Source organism: Leuciscus leuciscus (genome assembly GCF_965113295.1).
Source record: "Leuciscus leuciscus genome assembly, chromosome: 14".
Taxonomy (NCBI): Eukaryota; Metazoa; Chordata; class Actinopteri; order Cypriniformes; family Leuciscidae; genus Leuciscus; species Leuciscus leuciscus.
In genome coordinates this window covers 41,885,561-41,910,560 of record NC_138738.1, presented here as the reverse complement: position 1 = coordinate 41,910,560, position 25,000 = coordinate 41,885,561, and the positions used below count along the sequence as shown (strand labels likewise).

The following is a 25,000-nucleotide window of genomic DNA, read 5'->3' as shown; positions in this document are numbered from 1 at the left end:
CACACTCGCACTCATGTAAAGCAGCCTTGTTGACCAGTTTGTGTGAGTAAAGGCAAAACACACAGATATAGTTCCTTCACTGCCCTTAGACGACGATATCACTTCTTTATAGCAGAAACAAACTGGAGCAGAAAACGTTAGGTGCCATGCTAAATGTAATTGCATTACTCATCACAAATGTATTGGAGTAAAAAGTACATTTACTTATTTATAAATGTAGTCAAAAGAGAGTAAAAGTTGCTCATATGTTTGATACTCAGTAAAACTACATAGTAGCCAAAAAGATACTTAAGTACAGTAACTAATTATATTTACTCCAATACTTTACACCAGTGCCAAAACTTAGGAAGCATCCTAACCAGCATAGGCCATCAGTGACTGATCTGAATACTCTATATAGATGACGGCACAGACGACTCGACTCGCTTTACCAGACTGAAATACTCCCCGCATACTCTACCAGTCAGTAAGATTATTCATGTTTTTAAAATAAGTCTCTTCTGCTCACCAAGGCTGCATTTATTTGATAAAAAAAAAAAAAAAAACAGTAATATTGTTAAGTATTATGACAATTTAAAATAACTTTTCTATTTTAATATATTTTAAAGTGTAATTTATTCCTGTGATCAAAGCTGAATTTTCAGCATCATTACTCCAGTCTTCAGTGTCACATGATCCTTCAGCCTTCTATTTCAGATAAATGCTGTTCTTTTGAACTTTCTATTCATCAAATAAATGTAAAAAATGTAAATAACTGTTTTCAACACTGATAATAACCATAAATGTTTCTTGAGCATCAAATCATCATATTAGAGTGATTTGTGAAGGATCATGTGACACTGAAGACTGGAGTAATGATGCTGAAAATTCAGCTTTGATCACAGGAATAAATTACACTTTACTATATATTCACATAGAAAACAGCTGATTTACATTATAATAATATTTCACAATAGCCTCGGTGAGCATAAGAGACTTCTTTTAAAAACATTTTAAAAATCTTACCGATCTCAAACTTCTGACTGTATTCAGCTCACGAGGTTTCGGAGCCGCAGCTTTCATCATCACAGTCATGAAGTATTTCTGTGGAATATAAAGAGCAAAACCTCCAGGAGAACAGAAACACACACAGATGGTTCAACAGAGCCGAGAGGGTCAGAGGTTTCATCAGCGCTCCTTCTCTATGATCACAAAGGTGCCATTGAGACGCTTTTAATAAACTCGAGAACACAGCGAACGCACAGATCAAACACTCAGAGCAAATGAAATGATATTTCAGAAGATTACAGAGGACAAACACCATGAAAGAGAGGCCGAGCGTTTATTCATCTATCAGCGGCTGATCGTCGGCATTTCCACACAGATCTGATGTCAACAGAACAGAATGTTAAAGTTGAATGCTGAAGACTGGAGTAATGATGCTGAAATCCAGCTTTGATCACAGGAATAAATTACACTTTACTATATATTCACATAGAAAACAGCTGATTTACACTGGAATAATATTTCACTGTTTTACTGTATTGTTTGATCAAATAAATGCAGGTTTGGTGAGCAGAAGAGACTCTTTCAGAAACATCTAAACATTTGTCAACTTGTGAACGCGAGTGTATTCATCAGATTGTTCTGGCAGTGATCAGGCCGAGGTGTGTGTGTGTGACGTCAGCTGGAATCGGAGGACCGTCAGTGGTTATTAAAGGGATAGTTCACTTTGAAATTAATTTTTGGTATGTTTTAGCTTACCTCAAGGGCATCCAAGATGTAGGTGTCTTTTTTTCCACAGTAGTTTCAATTTTGATATTTTTAGGTCAAACCGTTCTTGTCTGTCAGTCATATAATGCAGGTCTATGGTCATTATCTCAAAACACAAGCACAGAGTCCAAATTAAACAATTCCCCATCGTAAGTACACATTGATGGCCTAAGACACGAAACGAGCGGTTTGTGTGAGAAAACGAACAGTATTTATATCGTTTTTACCTCTTGAACACAGCCACGTCCAAGTGATCTGAGAGCGCGAGCGGGTATAGATATATACACACTAGATGTCGCCTTAAAGACATTCGTTCCAATGAACTGCAGTAGACAAGGCGACATCTAGTGTATATATCTATACCCGCCCGCGCTCTCAGATCATTTGGACGCAGCTGTGTTCAAGAGGTAAAAACGATATAAATACTGTTCGTTTTCTCACACAAACCGCTCGTTTCGTGTCTTAGGCCATCAATGTGTACTTACGATGGGGAATTGTTTAATTTGGACGATGGGGAATTGTTTTAATTTGGACTCTGTGCTTGTGTTTTGAGATAATGACCATCGACCTGCATTATATGACTGACAGACAAGAACGGTTTGACCTAAAAATATCAAAATTGAAACTACTGTGGAAAAAAAGACACCTACATCTTGGATGCCCTTGAGGTAAGCTAAAACATACCAAAAATTTATTTCAAAGTGAACTATCCCTTTAAAGCGTCTTGGGTTCAGTGGGCTCTGATAAAGACCGATGGGACAGAGATGTGTTAAAAATAGAGCAGAAGTAAGACAGGAGATTAGAGATCTCCTGCAGGGAGGGCTGGGATTGAGAGGGAACGTGGGAACACAATCCTACTGTGAGATAGAGTACGTTTTTGTCCAAGACGTCTCAAAAAGACGGTGGAAACTAAATATTGTGACATTCAGCCAAGAGAATATCGGAAAAGAGGAAACATGTAGGGCGGAGACCTGGTTTCGTTCCATCAGTTGTTGATTGGATGTTGAGATGTGGGCGTGGCACAAAAGGGCGGAGTTTAAACGCACTAAATGATTGGAGAAACTGTTTCACCCGAAGATCCAGTTATGACATTAAACAAAAAAAGTAAAAAAATGGAAAAAAGGGAGTGTCTAGTTTGTTAACATTAGATAATGCACTAGCTTATATAAACTAACTATGAGCAATATATTTATATCTGCACTAATGCAACTTTGATTTAAAAAAATCTATTAATAAATGTTGATATTGACTTGAACAAACAACGTACAATACTTCTACAGCATATATTCATATTAGTTTATGTTAAAGGCGGGCATTAAATAATAATAATAATAATAATAATACATTTTATTTATAGGCGCCTTACATGACACTCAAGGACACCTTACAAACACAAATCAAAATGGAAATGTTTATTGTACATGATTTATGGGAGCGCATCATTATAGTTTTAATAATGTTGAATGAGAATAAGTTCCTCTTCAGCATCTCTTCTCTTCTCTGATGACGAGGGCGGGGCTATAACCTGTCACTCACATGAGATCACCCAATAGCAAACCACAACCATCCAATCAACTCCCCACAGACACAATCAAGCCCCGCCCACATTTGTTCTTGTTCCTGAAGCGTTTCACTCGATATACGACACAATAGAGGAGAGGAGACCAGCACAACTTCACTTTCATGACGACTTAAACTAATGTAGTTAACTATTCTAATTGAATTCTTACTGTAAAGTGTTACCAAAACAAGAAGCATATGCACAAAAGAATCATTCACAATAATATCTATAACATTTATTTTGAAAAAAGACTTCAAAAGTTCTGCGGAAAAAACCCTCAACGGATGAGAAACAGTGTGTGTGAGAGTAATCTCACAGTGAGACTAAAGTGTTTTTTGGTGAATCTGTGTGTGTGTGTGTGCTCTCCTAACGCTGAAACACACACCCTCCATTATCAGAGTCGCCACATGTGTGACATAACAAGGTCAAAGCCGTAATTCTCCCAGCAGCCCCTGCTGTGCACCATCACTCATCACACAGAAACATTAGAGGAACGAGAGAACGAGGGAGAGAGAGAGAGAGAGAGAGAGAGAGAGGGGGGGAGAGAGAGAGAACGAGAGAGAGAACGAGAGAGAGAGAGAGAGAGAGAACGAGAACGAGAAAGAGAACGAGAGAGAGAGAGAGAGAACGAGAGAGAGAGAGAGAGAGAACGAGAGAGAGAGAGAGAGAGAGAGAGAGAGAACGAGAGAGAGAGAGAGAGAGAGAGAGAGAGAACGAGAGAGAGAGAGCGAGAACGAGAGAGAGAGAGGGAGAATGAGAGAGAGAGAGAGAGAGAGAGACTTTGACTTTTAACATCTCTTTAATTACAATCTATACCACAACTGTATACACCTTTAACACATTACATTAATATTAATAGCATATCCAACTAAAAAAAGTCTTAAAAACAATTAAAAAAACAGCTTCTTTTACAGCAATACATTACATCCTCCCTCTTCATTGGGTTTACATAAAACATTTTCAATCCCCCATAAGTAGAAGAAAGAATCGGTATCATTCACCAGTTCATAATACTCATACTCCATAACCAGCCTACTCTTTACCAGAGCTCTGAACATGTCCAAAGGGTCATTTTCGCTATTAAACTGCATTTTTCTCTTTCTTGTCAGCCAGATAGCCATTTTTGCCATACCAAATAAAACATTTATCAAGACAATTTTGCTTTTATTTGAGGTGCTATATTTTGGTCCAAAAATAAAAAAACTATTTGTAAAAATGAAACCAAAATCATGACTCAGGTCTTTTAACACACCCATAATTCCTGCTAGCCTGAAACATTCAATAAAAATATGAGACACTGTTTCTGGTAGCCCACAAAACAAACACTCTTCTCCTAGCAAAGGATTTAGATGAACTTTATAACGGTTGGTTGCTAAAATCCAATGAGAAATCCTCCATTGCAAATCTCCACTTCTTTTCTCGATTGGTTTCTTATACAACGTCCTCCAACATCCTTTTGGAGACGCCCCAGATTCAACTAAATTAGTCCATTTAGTCTCTGGAAGATCTTGCAATGCTCTTAAATTTAAGTATTTTACACAAACATGATAAAAAGCCTTCTTAGATATTGTGTCAAAGAGACTAATTTCAGGTGTTGTAAAAGACAGTAATCTTCCATCCCCCTCCTGCCAGTCTCCTACATTTACACCCACCCTGATGCTGGGGAATACAGTCTCAACCATTTCTGCTTGCACAGGTACAGTAAAAAACTCCTGCATCTCAACTAATCATTTTTCAACAATCCTAACAGAATGAACACCAATCTTCGAGGCCAGTGTTTCTGCAGAAATCCATTTGTCCCTCTGCCGAAGATGACATATTTTACATATTCCTGCTTTAACCAAGCTTGCGCAAACACCTTTTGATTTTAACATCTCACTGGATAAAAGCGGATTAAAAATCAAAGGTTCTTCAAGCACCCACTCATGGGATATTTCAGACAGCTCTCTTTTAACAATAAATATTTGCCACACATTTAAGACTGATACATAAAAAGAAGAGAGTCCGTTAAAATCTACTTCCTTCAAATTCATTAAGAAAAGGTGTCTATCCAAGTTCATCCGCCCCACTCTTCTTAATAAAGCACAAGCTATTTCAGACCAGTTCTGCGGCTGATTATACAGGAGTCTTTTCACAATCTGCAGTCTGAACGCAGCTACCTTAGACTTGATGTCCATAAGGCCTTGACCTCCTTCATTTAACTGCAGATACAGTACTGATTCTCTTAACCAGTGTTGGCCATTCCAAAAAAAACTAACAAACACTCTCTGAATTTCCTTAATGAATCCATCTGGTGGGTTTAACACAATTAATTTATGCCATAAAATAGAGGCAGCAAGATTATTAATGACCAGTACTCTCCCTCTATATGACAATTGAGGTACAATCCAATTCCATTTTGATACTCTATTACAAATTTTATCTTTAACACCTTCCCAATTTCGTCTTTGATATACTTCTGAACCCAAAAAGATGCCTAAAAACTTAAAACCATCTTTTTCCCACCTTACATTTCCAGGGATAACAGGTTTTACATTGACATTACAACATTCCTCTTTTTCATTGCACCAAAAAGCTTCTGTTTTACTCCAGTTCAGTTTAGCAGAAGACGCTCTCTCATATAAAGAGATACTGTGAATGACAACATCAATATCTCTTTGATCTTTCACGATCACAGTTATGTCGTCTGCATATGCTGTTAACTTAAACGCATTGCAGCAACCCTCCACCTTTAGACCAGACAGTTCTTTTCTTAACATACTTAGGAGTGGTTCAGCTGCTATAGCATATAACTGACCGGACAGTGGGCATCCTTGTCTTATGCCTTTAAGCAAACTTATTGGTTTACTTAACCCACCTCCTATTTTTAGAACACAAGAGGCATTCATGTATAAGAGTTTGATCCATGACATAAAACCATCTCCAAACCCAAAAGCCGTCATTGTATCATACAGAAAACCATGATCCACTCGATCGAATGCTTTCTCCTGATCTAGGAACAGAAAGCCAACATTCACTTCATGTAGTTTTGAGTAATCTAAAATGTCTCTGATCATAAAAATGTTGTCATATATGGATCTTTCTGGAATACAGTAGGATTGATCTTGATGTATTACATCTCCTAATACAGTTTTCAGCCTATTTGCCAACACTTTAGCTATAAGCTTATAGTCCGTTGTTAGGATTGACACCGGCCTCCAGTTTTTAAGATCACTCAAGTCCCCCTTTTTTGGTAATAATGTTAATACTGCCCGTTGGGAACTTGTGGGAAGGCGTTTTTCTTTAAAACACTCTTGGATCACCTCATACAACTCTCTTCCGATGTAGTTCCACAGAGCTTTAAAAAAGTCCACTGATAGTCCATCAATTCCAGGTGCTCTCCCAGGCTTCATCTGTTTAACGGCATCAGTCAGCTCCTCAAATGATACATCACTGTCCAAAATCTCCCTCTGTGTTTTAGTGAGAGAAGGAAACTGCTGCAATATCTGTGACACACATTCAGGATCCGTTTCTTCCTTTCTGTACAAGTTTGAGTAAAAATCCACCGCAATCTTTCTCATTTCTCTTGCCTCAAAAGTCTTTTGTCCATCGGGTTTTGTCAGACAATACATTTCATTTTGTTGCTTTGACACCTTTTCTAAGTTAAAAAAATACGCTGTGGGAGCATCTATCTCATGTACAGACATAAATCGTGATCTTATCAGGGCACCTTTTGCCCGCACTTGCAACAAATCTTCTAGATCACGTTTCTTTTCACCCAACATGTCAGCTGAACAAGCATTAGATTTCTGAATCATACCAGATGTAATGTGAAATATCTCTTGTTCAATTTCAGAAATTTTTTCTTTTGTTTTTCTTGTGGAAAAACATGTATACTGCTGACAAAATATTTTTATTTGTGTCTTTCCGATTTCCCACCATTGTATCAAACTATCAAAATCCTTTTTCATAGAAACCCATTCCTTCCAAAACATTTCAAATTTCTCAATGAACTCTTTTTCTTTCAATAATGCAGTATTAAATTTCCAATACGGACTTTTAAATTTAGTTTGATTCAAAACAATATTAACTGTGATAAAATTGTGATCTGATAGACAACATGGAAAAATATTACACCCCATTATCCTATTATTCTCAGCACACTTAACATAAATCCTATCCAGTCTAGCTACACTTATCATTCCCTGTGAGACCTTGGTCCATGTATAAAGTTTCACCTCTTTGTTCCTGTCTCTCCATACATCTACTAAATCATTCTGACCTATAATACTTTTTAAAACAGCAGCTGATACAGGATGTGGTTCCTCATTATTCCTATCTACAAGAAAGTTAAGAGAACAATTCCAGTCCCCACCCATGATTAACATACCATCTAACATATAACTTTTTAAAAACTCTCCTAATTTTCTAAACATGATTATTCTATCTGACCCTTTATTTGGAGCATAAACATTTATAAAAACGAATATCTGATTCTCAACTTTAGCTTTCACCATCAAAATACGTCCTCTCTCTATTTCAGTTTCTGATAAAATGTTAACATTAAGGTGAGTTGCAAATAAAATAGCTACACCTGCACTTACATTGGTGCCATGGCTTGAACAAAGCTTCCCTTCCCACCACAAATTTAACTCTGATTCATTTTTTATATCACTATGGGTTTCTTGTAAAAATATTACTTCTGAATCTTTAAGCCTAATAAACTCAGAGAGTAAAACCCTTTTTCCTCCATCCCTCAACCCATTAACATTCAATGATCCTAATCTAAGAATCTGCATGGCTGGGGAGAGGGAAAAAAACAACAGACAGAGAAGCAACACAAAAATTAGGATAGATCCCACACCCATGTGCTTTATTTTTTCCCTTTTGACAATTTTACATTTTCTTTCTGAGTTTTACGTACGCTTGTTAGAAACTTTTTCAGCCGAAATCGTTTCTGTTTTGAAATGACCTCATAGCCCGTCGTCTTCTGTGCTTTCACCACTGATTTTACAAACTTATTAACATCTGGGAAATATTTAGCAACATCAACCTTTTTCCCTTTAGTTAAATCCAGAAAATCATTTAATTCCTCGACCGAATACACATCCTCCAACGCCTGACTACAATCAATCTCCGAAAACTCCGAACAATTGTCACAATCCTCCAATTCTTCATCACTATTTTCACTCTCCATAATCACATTATTCTGTAGCCCGCTAATACTCGCAACCTCTTTACCATGAACACATTCCTTCTCCTTAACAGCATCAACTTCATCCTCCAAAACAATCGGGCCTACAGCATTATCACCAGCTCGCGTAGATGAAATAAACTCACTCACCTCTGACTTTGAACTTGGATCTAAAGCACTCTTCTCGGGTGGGGATCCAGTCTGAGGAATAACGCCGGGTTCACCTGCCGAATCCTTCTCGTTAACCGCGTCTATCTTTTGTTTTTTCCCTGAACTCATTCCATCCTTTGCAACTATGGGCCGTTTCTCTTTATCTTGCCTTTCGTTTTTTCCGCTTTGAACTGTTTGCTCATCCTTATTTACTTCGCTATTTTCATTTTCTGATTGTTTCTTATGTGGACACGTGAACTTCTTATGTCCTAAATCACCGCATTCGAAACATCTCAAGCTATCGGTCGTTGCAAAAATCATATAGGAACTGTCCCCTTGTTGAATGCGAAACGAGATATCCAATTCCTTAGATTGCGCGTTCAAAAACATGAATACTTGTCTTCGAAAGGACAAAACATGTTTTAAAGCTGCGTTTTTACACCCGAGCGGCAACATTTTAATGGCTCCAGCAAACTTTCCAAAGCGACTCAGTTCTTTTATAATTTGTTCATTAGAAATAAACGGAGGCGCATTTGAAATGGTAACCCTGGTAGCAGGTGCGCGCAAAGGCGTTACTTGCACCAGGGAATCGGCAACAACAATTCCTTTTTCCACAAGGCTGTTTACAAATTTTTCGTCTTTTAAAAACACCACCACCGCCTTGTTCATTCTAGATGCCGATGCTATATTTTCGTGCCCTACAATCTCACCCATTGCTAAAAGTACATCCTCTACGGTAAATGCTTGATCCGAGAACACTTTACACCCATTCTTAATAGATAACCCCGGCGTTCCCTCGCCTGAGAGAGACGCCATGGCCTTAATCAAAATAAATAAATCACCCCAGATATTTTTTGTATTTTTGTTTTTCCAAATTATAAAAAATGTGATAAAGAAACAAAAACTTAACTAAACCACAGTAAAATAAATTTTAACTTGAAAACAAATTCAAAAACGTGCCGCTCTCACCCCCCACACCACACTTCCGCTCCCAGCATGCAACACACGAGAGAGAGAGAGAGAGAGAACGACAGAGACCGAGAGAGAGAACGAGAGAGAGAGAGAGAGAGAGAGAGACCGAGAGACCGAGAGAGAGAGAACGAGAGAGAGAGAGAGAGAGAGAGAGAGAACGAGAGAGAGAGAGCGAGAACGAGAGAGAGAGAGGGAGAATGAGAGAGAGAGAGAGAGAGAGAGAACGACAGAGACCGAGAGAGAGCGAGAGAAAGAGAGAGAGAGAGAGAACGAGAGAGAGCGAGAGAGAGAGAGAGAACGAGAGAGAGAGAGACAGAGAGAGAGAGAACGAGAGAGAGAGAGAGAGAGAGAGAGAGAACGAGAGAGAAAGAGAGAGAGAGAGAGAGAGAACGAGAGAGAAAGAGAGAGAGAGAGAGAACGAGAGAGAGAGAGAGAACGAGAGAGAGCGAGACCGAGAGAGACCGAGAGAGAGCGAGAGAGAGAGAGAGAACGAGAGAGAGCGAGAGAGAGAGAGAACGAGAGAGAGAGAGACAGAGAGAGAGAGAGAGAGAGAGAACGAGAGAGAGAGAGAGAGAGAGAACGAGAGAGAAAGAGAGAGAGAGAGAGAGAGATTGTCCAGCTCACATTTCTCAATAGAAAGAAATATGAAGATATATTTTATGTTTAAAGAAAAATGTACTTTTATGAGCATTAAAGTCGAGTCAGTCAATCTTGTTTGTACAGCTCTTTGCACAATACACATTATTTCAAAGCAGCTTTCCAGAAAATCAGGAAGCTGATGTTTATAATAGCTAATATCAGGCCGTACCGCTGCATTTAGCAGATTACAGCGGAGCGATTATACGGTCAAATTATGAGGTCAAAACAAGGTCTAAAAAAATCATACCTGCACAAATGAATCATTCACAATAAAATCAACACATTTAGAAAAAAGATAATCGTATCTATTTTGGACATGCATGTTGTTGCTTTTACTGTGAAAGATTTGTTTGTTCATCTCAGTTTTTAGTCTGAATGTCAAAACTAGATGCTCCAGGGAAACGGCGGACGGTGCAAAAAACATGTTTCCACTCCAAATATCTAACAATTCTTAAATCAAGAAGCATTTACTAGATGAGTAAAATACCATTAGATTTTATGTCTTGTTTTCTGGGGGAAAAATCTGCTTGAATTAACATTGTTTTTCTGACCCATTGGCAGATCATTCTGCTTGTTTTATTTAGATTTTCCCGCCAGAAAACAAGACTTAATATCTAATGGCATTTTTAAAAAAATCTCAAATTTAAGAATTTTTTGATATTTTGACTGGAAACAAGAAAAATACTGAGTAATAAAAGCATTTTTTGCATTTTTACTTATTTATTATGGATTACACTTGAATTTACATCAAAATACAGAAAAAAAAGATCTGTGGCTACTTCCATTACATTGTGATTTCTGTATTTTAAACATGCACTGTGTGAGTAAACGGATTCTAAACATCCATGAAACTGAATATTTTCTGACTATATTTTTGCCCCGGTGAGCACTGGCTCCTTTCATACGTCACTGGTCCTCGAGACACAGAAAGATGGCAGTTAAACTGCATTCGGCACTGATTCTCAATCATTAATAATGATTTGTGTCCGCTGAAGTGCGCTTCGGTGAGGGATCTGCAGTGCGCTCTAATGAGGGATCATGGTGACAGATGCACTGATGTCTTCAACCCCTGTGAGCTCAGCAAAGGCTCTGAGTTTACGCCGGTCAAGAGCGGCACGACCCTCAAACCCCAGGAGAGCCTTCAGGGATGTGAATGTGAACCAGAATAGAAACTCACGTTCCATCAGAAACGATCAGGAGCGCTGGTTAAAGTGCCCTATTATGACAGGGCTGTGCGCTAATTTTGTTTGCACATAGCACTGATCAGAGCCATAGAGAGAGAGAGTTGTGACACTCTTTGATGTCGCCGCTATGGCTGTCACGTGGTTCATGTAAGCCCCAATAGTTCCAAAACATACGCTGGCTGTCATGTTCTTCTATGGGACAGACAGCAGCGATTGCATTATTGAACGGTAAATATAAAATAAAACACACACCCAAGTACTTTTTCAGCTGTTATTGCATTATTGCATTTTGTTAATGTCAGTTTTGCATTTGGAGAAGTTTTAGGCTATATTTTTGGAGGGAAAAGCTTAGTGTTCATGTTCGCATGGGTAACGTTAGTAGCACTAGCTTTAGCGGCTCTAACTTAACTTTTCCATATCATTCATCTGATGATGGACGTCTCATGATATTACAAATGAAGGTTTTCAAATAAAATATTTTTTATTAAACAATTACAGACAACAAAAATGTGTAACGTTACTTGTGTGTGAACAAGAAAAACAAAAACCAGGGGCAGGTGATCCATGAAACAGACAGGACTGGAGATGGCCATAACAATCCTAGAGGTCCAGCATTGTTCTCACAAGCCGCTTCACTCAAGACAACAAAACATAATGAAAAGTTAGTATATCCCCAAAAATGTAATTAAATAAAAGTTGCTATAAAGGTGGTAGCGATTATTACCGAACAGAGCTGTCGAAGTCGCGCTAGCTAACTAGCTAGCAGGCAGTGCTTGAAAATTGGTTGAAACAACCAACATAAAATATAAATAATTACGCTGTGCATGTACAAATGAAGACCAGTATAAGCATCGCAAAGGGCCTCTGATACAATATAGACAGTTGACAATTCAAAAGAGGTCGATATTTCAGCAACTTAACTCTGGAACAACTCGACGCGCAGCAATGTAAGTGAATGGTGTCCAACGCCCAAATGACAGTGTGTTTGGAACTAATCCGATCTTCAAATCCCGGAAGTAGGCGGTTAAAAGCGCCGCCATTTTTTACAACGGAGGTCTATGGGAGTGCGAGGCGAGCCGAACCGTTCCGTGCCGAACCGTACCGAGCCGAACCGAGCCGTACCATGCAGTGGAAAAGCGCCATTTCTCTCTATGGTTCTGGCACTGATGCGACAGAGGATGAAGGTTTCGTACGGTGGCCGATATGGCAAAAATATCACATCACGATTGTTTTCAGGAAAATCACAATTCATGATTTTATCACGATTCTTTTTTATGTTGGTTTTACTATTTTGCGAGTAATAATTTTCCTATTTTAAAAACAAAGCCTTAAAAGGTTACAAAATATATAATAAAAAAAAAGAATGGCAGACATTTAGGCCAAAGTGGGCGGAGATCAAAATCTTAATGTCATTATATTTTATATTTGTAATTAAAAATAAGAACAAAGATACACAACATAATATTCAAATGAAATAAACAGTGCTTTATTCAGCATTCACGAAAGAAATGTAATGAACAATCATAAAAACAAAACGCTATATACACTTCACTGTATAAATTATACATTGATTCTCTTTAAACTACTGTATTAAACTTCTTCCGTCAAGAGTAGTGAGTGATTTTCTCTTTTGTTGTTTTATTAACGTTAAAGGGATAGTTCACCTAAAAATGAAAATTCTGTCATCATTTACTCACTCTCAAAATGTTTTAAACCAGATGTTTATGTTAAACATAGAAGATTTTGAAGAATGTGGGTAACCGAACAGGTGCTGGTCCTCAATGACTCCTAAAAGTTTTGTTTTTTTCGTACTATGGAAGTCATTGATGACCAGCAACTGCTTGGTTACCCACATTCTTCAAAATATCTTCTTTTGAGTTAAGCACAAGAAAGAAATTAATACAGGATGGGTGAACTATCCCTTTAAGAACAAGCGAGAGCATGTTTACTAGGTGGATACTTCAGGATTTAGCATTAAGCTTTGTATCAGTAGAAAACCTGTAGTATTTTCGAATTACCGTGCTTCCCTCCCTCATATCCCACTGAGACGAGAGATTTATGTATTTTTTTGTCTGGAAAAAATCCTCTGATGACGCAAAAAACGACGTTTTGCGTCATCTGAGGACTTTTTGGCCCGAGGCTAGAAACTACAGCCAGTGCTAGGAGCTAGATCCGCATGTTCTCAACCCGCCCATAGAGGGATCTCACTCACAGAATGTACAAATAGTGTCAGCCGTCTTTTTTTGGAAGCTAAGCTAGCAGGCTCTTGTTCTGTGGAGAAAGCTGAGTAGTAGGGGTTACCATCCTCTTTTTCCCGGACATGTCCGGACGTCGAGATCGTCCAAAATGTCCGGGATTCGGCTTTTGCTTTCTGCAGTCGCCATTCATTGTTTACATGCACACCTTTTGTTTCAATCTAACTGAATTTATTACGATTGGTGAATCTGAACGTAGTGTTTACATGAACGCTAAACAAGTGATCGGCTGATGTGCGTTTTAGCATTGCTAAGAAAATTCCCGCTCCTCCGTGAGAGACAGCCTACGAGACCGGTGTCGCTCATCAGTAATCACGCCACTGGCCTCGTGCCGTTCTCGCCACAGTAAACATAATGAATGGCGACTGTAGAACGCAAAAGCCGAATCCCAGACATTTTGGGCGATCTCGAAATCCCAGGCAGACTCGTCACCGAGACTCACGATAAAACGGCGTCTTTTAAGTTGAGTCAACTAGTAGCCTAGCCTAGTTGTTTAACTGCGCTCTCTTACCGGTAGGCGTGGCTTGGGAGTGGCCTGTACGATACTACCATATTTCTTCAAAAGCAGATCGTGGAGACATTAAATCATCCATGATCATCCAGAAATCGTGATATCGCATAAGCACAAGTCTAAAACGACTGTTAGCATGTCTGAAAAAACAAACACAAGTAACAGAGTTTACAAAACTGTATCGCACGCGTGCTACAGTGGCACATTTATTCATCGCACAGAACAATCTTTTCGTAACATCTAGCATCTGTACATCTGTAGCATCTGTACAGCCCTGTATGATACTTTAAAACTTCCTCATTTAGTTTCCTACAGTCTCCTACAAAAGATTTACATGCATCAAAAGTCAAAAAACACTTTCTCCTAATCTCCACTGCACATCAGCTCTTTCCTCTCAGTGTCTGAAACGCTTCGTTCGGAGATTCAGTCTCTCTAAGCTCCGCCTCTCTAAGAGATGCTCTGCTCTGATTGGTCAGAAAGCAAACGCTCATTATCATATCTGAATCTGACAGTGATACGAACAGTAATGATGGCGTGGGTTTACCGTATCGATCTCATCAAAGTGGATTTGCTTTGTCAGCAGAAAACAGCGTCTTCTCGACACGAACAACACGAACCAAACTCTCCCAGTCTCAGATACACTACAGTGTTTGAGGGCGGAGCTAAGAGACGCTGCTCAGCCAATCAAGACCACAGGCTGGCATTATGCTAATGAGTTACAAACCTTTCTTTTAGGAAACAAAAACTCCATTTATCTGCACTTTGATCTTTGAAACTTTGTAGAGTTTTTACATTCAAAACAGATTTATTACACACTATATGAAAGGGAATATTCGAAAGAAACGTAATTGGGCACTTTAGGTTATAGTTTGTGTTAGTATGTAAGTTAGGGTGACCACCCGTCCCGTTTTGCCAGTGATGCTGCCAAGATGGCGACGGCCGGCTCTATGGGCTTCAGAAATGCTCTTCAGAAACACTTCGTGTAACGTCACGCACACTACAAACATATTGTTCTACAGTCTATGGTTCAGACTCACAGGGTGAAGTTCTCCTCCGGGTAGCAGCGGTTGCGCAGAAGCCCCGCCCACAACTGAACACCGATGATGCCGAAGATGAAGAAGACGAAGAAGCAGAGCAGAAGAACGTTCCCCAACATCGGCAGTGTGTCCAACAGCAGATTCACCAGGATCCTCATGCCTGATACACACACACACACACACACACACACACACACACACACACACAAATACGCCACCATAAGAAAGAAATTATAACAATCTGACATTCAAAACCACACAGGTTTCATAATTCTCAATATCACCAGATAACAAATTAATAGTTAGCCAGATACATACAGTACACTTACGCTAAGTATACTGTTTATATTGTCACAAAATATAACTAGTCAAACCAAAATTAATTCAGACTCCTTCAACATTTCTCACATTATCACAGTTTATTCGCTATAGTTTAGAAAATGGTAATAAAATATGAGCAGAACTCAGAGTTATGAACTCAGTTGATATTTGACTGGTTTTGTCCGTCCTTCTGTTAGACTGTCTCACACATGAATTATGTTGAATATCTGTCAGCTGTTAAATTTAACTACACAATTAGATAATACCAGTTTAGCTCAACCAATCACCAAGCAATGCTTCATTTTGTTCAGTCTGTGTGTAAAAAGAGCATTAGCAATTAAAGACAAAACACTTCAGCAACACATGATCAGCTCAAAGTGTCCTAATCATTATTGCTCCCAAAGTTTTACTGGTAGTCACTGAATGAAGAATATTCGGGTATAATATGTCACAGTTTACTTTATTTTGCTCTCCTCACTTACATTAATGAACTATAGTGTCCTGATCACACTAGTGAAACAATATCAAAAATTATATCTGGTGTCTGAATAATTTTTGGTTTTACTGTATATTATTGCCCAGCTCTAATCTGATAAACGCAACTATAAGGCATGAAGTTATTAAGATATTCTAAACATCATGAATTGCTGAAAAGCTGCTTTGAAACAAACACTCGACTTCACAGGCCAAACACATCAGCGCTGGATCAGAGTCTTCTTTCCCACAGACTCAATCTCTACTCAGGATCAAAACCTTATTTTAATCCCAAAACTCAAACGCCTTAACGTGATTCCACGAGTTATACCGAGAGCAAGAGCAGAAGAGCAAACTCTCTGAGATGTTTCTGACAGGCACAGATGTGAGGATCTGTGAAGGCGTTTCTGACTGAGATCTGCGGAGGTCTCGTCTTCGAGTGTTTACAGTGAGGTGAAGTAAAAACATTATAAATAACGAGCAAGTCTCACCCGACACACTAACTGAAAGTTTCGAGGAGCTGTGAGAGTCTCAGTCGTGCTGAGATGCTTTTAGATGCTTTTATTTTGAATTATTTTGAATTTATTTTCAGTTTTCTCATTAATTTTAGTCATTTTGCTATGCGTTTCTGCTGCAAAATAAAAACAAATACTGATTACAATGCAGAAATCATGTTCTTCCTCACCCTAGTGAAAAATAAATAAACTAAAATGTATTTGAAATACATTTATTTTACGCTACGTATACTACAAATGCATATACATATTTATACTGAATATAAATACCCTGCAATTGCACTTTTGAACGATGTATAAATAATGTTTTTGTGCTGATGTTTTGAGAACGTTATTAAAGACCAGAGAACTCTGAACGAATGCTCTATTAATGTTACTGGAAGACGTTAGCTAAACCTGAACAAATCTCCCAAAACCTTGTAAAAACAGTACAAAATAATTATTGTTAAAATGCAGTAAGTTTTGTGTTAGGGTTGGTCGACAGTAGGGTTACCAAGTTATGGAAAGGAAATAAGGGACAATCGTGGTTCTTTATAGGAAAATAAAGGACAGAATAAGGGACACTCAAAATCCCGCAAATATTTGCATATCACTTCAGCATCTGCAGTTAAATATGTGTACAACAGATGTATAAAAGCTTCTCAGACAAACACATTTGGGTCATTTCGTGGAAAAATCAACCAAATTTCAGAAACTTTACTTTAAAAATGGGAAAAAACACTACTTTTGTTTTTTGCCCAAAGTTTGCATGCCTGCAACTCATATTAAAAATATCTTAATATCCTTTTAGATTCTAATTCTTAACAAATTTTTCTTTTGGTTTCTTAATTTTTAAGGCCGAAAATGGTTAAATATATAGGGATGTTAATGTGGATCCATGAGTAAATGGTCGCACATTTTCTGAAGAACAAATAATGTTGAAACTAGAAATGTATCTTTATCAACACAATTGCACATTACTGAGATAAAGATGGTAAAGAGAACTGAGATGGTGAGCATGGGCTGCTTTTGGTGCTTGAGATTTTATTGGTTATTTAATTTTCAATAACGAGGTCCAACCAAGTAGCCTACGGTAAGATACTTTAATGTAAAATGTTTCTCTCTATTTAATATTAACTTACAATAGTGAAAGATTTTTTTTTTGGTAACGACGTCTGATAGCGACAGCCGGTAGAGGATTCTGCTGGGTCTTAAAGCCTTCCGCGAACATTATGTTTGCAAGTCAAACAAAGATTTGTTTCTCAATTCTCAATTTAGAGCGTAGGCCTATGTCCGAAGCTTTCATGCGGGACGCTTCATTGATGCCTTAAATACGGCACGATTCCGTATTATATGGAGCGGTTGGCAACCCTAACATAGGGCCCTATTGTAACGATCTGAAACGCAAGTATCAAACGCGAAACGCAAGTAACTTTGTGGGCGGGTCTCGGGCGCTGTTGCTATTATACCAGCGGGATAAATGACTCTCCGACGCAAATCTAAAATGTGTTGGTCTGAAGTAGCTTCATTACTCATAGGTGTGGTTTGGGCGTAACGTGAAATAAACCAATCAGAGCGTCATCTCACATTCCCTTTAAGAGCAGGCGCGCTTGTTCCATGGCGGATTGCTATTATAACGGCGGATTTGCCAGACGCACGCCAGGAGCGGTTCACAGCCGAGGAGACCGATGTTCTCGTCAGGGCCGTAAAACACAGAGAAGTGACATTGGGGATGGAGAAACACACCCAGATTAGCTTCGGTTAAACAGGCGTATAATAATTTGGGTAAATGTGTAAGCTAGATTTATGCATATTTTTCACATCTTCATGGACACAACAATGATTTCCTTCGTGTGGAATATTTTTTCTTGTAATTATGAATAGTTTGCAAAAAATGAGAACTGCTGCGTCTGTGTAGATGAGAGAATCAAAGTGTGTGTGTGTGTTGTGCACACGCTACATTATGGCCAAGCATGCGCCCTTAAAATAGCATCTGAACACGCCGCTGACTTTAGACGCGGTTTCTCCTGGTCAGTGGCGGAATTGTTTTCTGAAACTGCAAAATAGCACCAGGGAACGTTTGTGCCGGAACACGAGTGCAAGTTCATTCCCTAGTTTACCGGCGTGCGTCTGTGGAGGGAAGAGTCCGCTGTGCGCGGGTGCAAAATAGGAATGATACATGCGTCGCTGTACAAAGTAAATTGCGCTGGGTGCGAGATAGGGTCCTGAGTGTCTAATCCTCATAATGTTAATGTGATTTCATCTTCAGGATCATGATCTCTGTGGCTGCAGTGCTCATGGTTCCTCAGGAGGGTTTGATCTGATTAGAGGCTCGTGTGAAGAAGCTCGTCTCCTCTTCAGCGCTGATGAATCCCTCACAATCACGTTTGATCCACACAATCACGGACGGCAGAACCAGGACTCACTCGGGACTCTGTTGATGGCTTTGAGCGGTCGCAGGACTCTCACTGTCCGGATGGCCGTCAGGTTGATGTTCTGCAGGTCCAGCGAATACTCCACCACCCTAAACACACACACACACACACACACACATTAAAAACACACATTTCATGTCTCTAACACAGCAGTCTGAATCTCCAGCAGAAGCTCCTCAAACACACACACACATATACGCACGTTAAAAACACACATTTCATGTGTCTAACACAGCAGTCTCACACACACGTTAAACATTTGTTCACGCGCGCCTGAATCTCCAGCAGAAGTTCCTCAAACACACACACACACACACACACACACAGCTGGTGTGATGATCTCTGGCATCTGATCGTATGCTCAACATATTCACACACATGCAAACACAGAGCCGGCGTTCATTAAAGATCTCCATCTGTCCTGCTTTCACACACTGATTTACTGACTGCTCAGAGTCTATACTGTAGACACAAATAAAACACACACGTCAGCGAAACAGAAGGTTTGATTCACAGCGAAACATCGTGAGCCATTGGTCTGTAGTTTAAATGAGACATTAATGTTGTAAAATCATGATAAAAGTACAGCAATGTACGGGTTATTCTCCAAAATATACACACACACACACACACATTTGAACTAGTGTAATTGAAAAAGAGCAGGATCTTGCAAATGTGTGAAATAAAATCACCATTTCAACCCACTGCAGAATACACAGACAATTACATTTTCATTTCAAAATGTTTGTATAGAGTGATTTGAATTATTGCTATCCATCCCTTATTTCTGTCAGATTTTTAAATTATCAATCAAAAACCAAATAACAAAAATCTCTCCGTGTGTTCCCTTTCAAACTAAATTTTAATGTCTGATTGTAATCATAATGCAAAACCTGATACTTAAAGGTTGTATCAGTGATTTCAGGCCCAATTTTTTTTTTATCACATTCATCTAATCTTTCCTAACGATCCGCTAGCTGCCCGCCCCATAACTGCCAGCCTAGGCTACGGGAATCCAAAAGCCTCTCGATATGTATATATATGCAGCGGTACAGGCGGTTACATCACGATATTACACAAGCATTTATTATTATTATTTTTATTATATATATTTTTTTTAAAATAATATTTAAAAAAATATTGTCAATATTTATTTACGCCTTCAGAACGCACTATTCTCACTTCAAATAATGTAAAGGCCTCCCCTCTATTTTAATCTGAAATATTGCATTTATTGAAAAATAAAATAATATTAATTTAAATGGAACAATAGCTCAAACAAATTGTTTAAATATTGCAGAGTATCATAAAATCCCCTCAAAATTAAAAATAATAATCTAAAATATTATTAAACAAAAATATATAACATTGATTTTCCTGGAGAAAAAAAAATGTTTTTGTCCAATGTATTTGATTTTTTTTTTTTTTTTTACTACAGTGTATGAGAATATCAGCATCATGAATCACTCCTGACCTGAACTGAGAAGCTCATCATCCCGCTTCCTCAGCTCAGGTGTTCAGGTGTTCAGGAATCAAACCCGTATAACGTGTGTGTTTGAGCACTTCTCACCCGGCCATCACGATGAAGAAGTCCAGTCTGTTCCAGGTGTCGCCCAGATAACAGCGCTGGCCGAAGATCCCCAGAGCCACGATCTTCACCACCATCTCCAGCGCAAAGAAGATGTAGATGAAGGCGTCGAAGGCCTGGATTAAAACACACTTTATATTCACTCGTTTACTCAGGACTCTCAGATGAGAACAAAAACACTATTCTCTTCTGCTTTACAGCAGGTCTCAACTTAATTTCAGAAGTGATGAACTGTAACAGTTATTGAACTGAACTGAATCAACATTGAACTGACTCAAAGTGAATTAAAACTGCTTAACTTTACACTGTTATTGAACTGAACTGAATCAGTATTGAACTGACTCAAAGTGAATTAAAACTGCTTAACTTTACACTGTTATTGAACTCAAAGTGAATTAAAAACTGCTTAACTTTACACTGTTATTGAACTGAACCGAATCAACATTGACTCAAAGTGAATTAAAACTGCTTAACTTTACACTGTTATTGAACTGAACTGAATCAACTTTGAACTGACTCAAAGTGAATTAAAAACTGCTTAACTTTACACTGTTATTGAACTGAATCAACACTGAACTGACTCAAAGTGAATTAAAACTGTTTAACTTTACACTGTTATTGAACTGAACTGAATCAACTTTGAACTGACTCAAAGTGAATTAAAAACTGCTTAACTTTACACTGTTATTGAACTGAACTGAATCAACATTGAACTGACTCAAAGTGAATTAAAAACTGCTTAACTTTACACTGTTATTGAACTGAATCAACATTGAACTGACTCAAAGTGAATTAAAACTGCTTAACTTTACACTGTTATTGAACTGAACTGAATCAACATTGAACTGACTCAAAGTGAATTAAAAACTGCTTAACTTTACACTGTTATTGAACTGAACTGAATCAACTTTGAACTGACTCAAAGTGAATTAAAAACTGCTTAACTTTACACTGTTATTGAACTGAACTGAATCAACATTGAACTGACTCAAAGTGAATTAAAAAACTGCTTAACTTTACACTGTTATTGAACTGAACTGAATCAACTTTGAACTGACTAAAAGTGAATTAAAAACTGCTTAACTTTACACTGTTATTGAACTGAACTGAATCAACATTGAACTGACTCAAAGTGAATTAAAAAACTGCTTAACTTTACACTGTTATTGAACTGAACTGAATCAACATTGAACTGACTCAAAGTGAATTAAAAACTGCTTAACTTTACATTGTTATTGAACTGAATCAACATTGAACTGACTCAAAGTGAATTAAAACTGCTTAACTTTACACTGTTATTGAACTGAACTGAATCAACGGAACTAAATCAACGTGAATAAAAACTGCTTAACTTTACACTGTTATTGAACTGAACTGAATCAACATTGAACTGACTCAAAGTGAATTAAAAACTGCTTAACTTTACACCGTTATTGAACTGAACTGAATCAACATTGAACTGACTCAAAGTGAATTAAAAACTGCTTAACTTTACACTGTTATTGAACTGAACTGAATCAACATTGAACTGACTCAAAGTGAATTAAAAACTGCTTAACTTTACACCGTTATTGAACTGAACTGAATCAACATTGAACTGACTCAAAGTGAATTAAAAACTGCTTAACTTTACACTGTTATTGAACTGAACTGAATCAACTTTGAACTGACTCAAAGTGAATTAAAAACTGCTTAACTTTACACTGTTATTGAACTGAATCAACATTGAACTGACTCAAAGTGAATTAAAACTGCTTAACTTTACACTGTTATTGAACTGAACTGAATCAACATTGAACTGACTCAAAGTGAATTAAAAAACTGCTTAACTTTACACTGTTATTGAACTGAACTGAATCAACATTGAACTGACTCAAAGTGAATTAAAAACTGCTTAACTTTACACTGTTATTGAACTGAATCAACATTGAACTGACTCAAAGTGAATTAAAACTGCTTAACTTTACACTGTTATTGAACTGAACTGAATCAACATTGAACTAACTCAAAGTGAATTAAAAACTGCTTAACTTTACACTGTTATTGAACTGAACTGAATCAACGGAACTAAATCAACGTGAATAAAAACTGCTTAACTTTACACTGTTATTGAACTGAACTGAATCAACGGAACTAAATCAACGTGAATAAAAACTGCTTAACTTTACACTGTTATTGAACTGAATCAACATTGAACTGACTCAAAGTGAATTAAAACTGCTTAACTTTACACTGTTATTGAACTGAACTGAATCAACATTGAACTGACTCAAAGTGAATTAAAAACTGCTTAACTTTACACTGTTATTGAACTGAACTGAATCAACGGAACTAAATCAACGTGAATAAAAACTGCTTAACTTTACACTGTTATTGAACTGAACTGAATCAACATTGAACTGACTCAAAGTGAATTAAATACCGCTTAACTCTACACTGTTATTGAACTGAACTGAATCAACAAACTGAATTGACACTGTTGTTATTTTAGAGCTGCTTATAGCTGGAATCGAATTTGTCGTATATTTGATGAAGTTTGCATCAGTTATTCTGTTAATTTACTGTTTTATTACTGTGAAACAATCTGTATTGTATAAATATAGCGCTTTTCACAATACACATCATTTCAAAGCAGCTTTACAGAAAGTGCATGAGTCCACATTACAGTTTAGAGTGATCTGTTATCAGAGGAAACTGTTGTGTATTTCAGAAATGAGCGATTAAATGTATACATTTAAACAATATAATTATTTAATGCAGAAACAGTGTGGTCACTGAAGTAACGAATACTTGTTTGTTAACAAATGATTAAAGCGCTGTAGAAATAAATCTGAGTGGAGAGAGCATCAGCAGTGTAATTAAATGAATGATCCGCTAATTAACACAAAGCTCTGATGACGAGTCTCTAGATGACGAATCTTCTGAGAGTGTGTGTTTGAATATAAGATCTGAAGTGTGTTTAACGCGCTGAATCCTCACGAGATGAGCGATTAGACGGAGCAAACGGCTCATTAACAGATCCCGGTTCCTCACACTGACCTGCAGGATCTGGCAGCGCTCCGAGGAGCAGTCGATGTTCTCACAGGGCTGGTACATTCCCAGCGTCACACAGTTCAGCAGGATCACCATCATACTCACACGCTCGAACCACGTACACGAGGAGTTAAGGAGATCCAGCGCTCGTGTTCAACATCACAGATCACACAAGCAGAGAACAACAATCAAACACACTGAACCAACAGAGACAATGATGTGGAGGTTTTACTAATGGAGGTTTATCATATTTGATGCGTCTAACACACAGAAAAGCCCTGCTATAGAGGAGAGTCTCCTTCTGTAAACCGTTCCTCAGTCTCACTGATGGACTGATACACTCTCTCTCACACACGCACTCTCTTAGACACACACATACACACACACTCTCTCTCTCACACACACACACACACACACACTCACTCTCTCTCTCTCTCTCTCACACACACACATACACATTCACTCTCTCTCTCACACACACACGCACACCATTCCTCAGTCTCACCGCTGGACTCATACGCTCACTTAAAGGTGACATTATGCCCCTTTTCACATATAAATCTCTGGCGTCCCCAAAACGTGCCTGTGAAATTTCAGCTCAAAATACCAGATCATTTATTATAGCTTGTCAAATTTGCCCCTTTTTGGGTGTGAGCAAAAACGCACAGTTTTTGTGTGTCCCTTTAAATGCAAATGAGCTTTAGCTCCGCCTCCATTCAGAAGAGGGCGGAGTCTTTACACGAGCTTCAGAAACTCCAGCAATAACAAAACAGGCCAATCTCACTCATCCAGAATCCCAGAATAACCAGTACACACACACACACACACACACACATAGACCCATCTGTGAGAGGGGTCTGTGTCTGTGAGACGGGTCTGTGTCTGTGAGACGGGTCTGTGTCAGACGGGTCTGTGTCTGTGAGACGGGTCTGTGTTTGAGTGTGTGAGACAGGTCTGTGTGTGTGAGACGGATCTGTGTGTGTGAGAGAGACGGGTCTGCGTCTGTGTGTGTGAGACGGGTCTGTGTGTGTGTGTGTGTGAGACGGGTCTGCGTCTGTGTGTGTGAGACGGGTCTGTGTTTATGTGTGTGAGACGGGTCTGTGTCTGTGTGTGAGACGGGTCTGTGTCTGTGTGTGTGTGAGACGGGTCTGTGTGTGTGAGAGAGACGGGTCTGTGTGTGTGAGACGGGTCTGCGTCTGTGTGTGTGAGACGGGTCTGCGTCTGTGTGTGTGAGACGGGTCTGCGTCTGTGTGACCGGTCTGTGTCTGTGAGATGGGTCTGCGTCTGTGTGTGTGAGACAGGTCTGCGTCTGTATGTGAGACGGGTCTGCGTCTGTGTGTGTGAGACGGGTCTGTGTGTGTGAGACGGGTCTGTGTGTGTGAGACGGGTCTGCGTCTGTGTGACGGGTCTGTGTCTGTGAG

The 25,000-nt window shown here is 38.6% G+C and overlaps 1 protein-coding gene across 1 annotated transcript in view; it reads right to left on the bottom strand.

The window, feature by feature from the left end:
* cacna1ib (calcium voltage-gated channel subunit alpha1 Ib) overlaps positions 1-23,693 on the bottom strand; it is a 95,178-nt gene extending 71,485 nt beyond the window's left edge. The window contains exons 1-4 of the mRNA XM_082137076.1: positions 23,586-23,693; positions 20,529-20,662; positions 18,950-19,047; positions 15,235-15,394 (exon numbers count right to left, since the gene is read on the bottom strand). Of these exons, the coding sequence (XP_081993202.1) occupies positions 15,235-15,394; positions 18,950-19,047; positions 20,529-20,662; positions 23,586-23,678 (485 nt within the window). The 5' untranslated portion in view covers positions 23,679-23,693. The remainder of the gene's footprint in view (positions 1-15,234; positions 15,395-18,949; positions 19,048-20,528; positions 20,663-23,585) is intronic.
* Between the last annotated feature and the right edge of the window lie 1,307 nt (positions 23,694-25,000).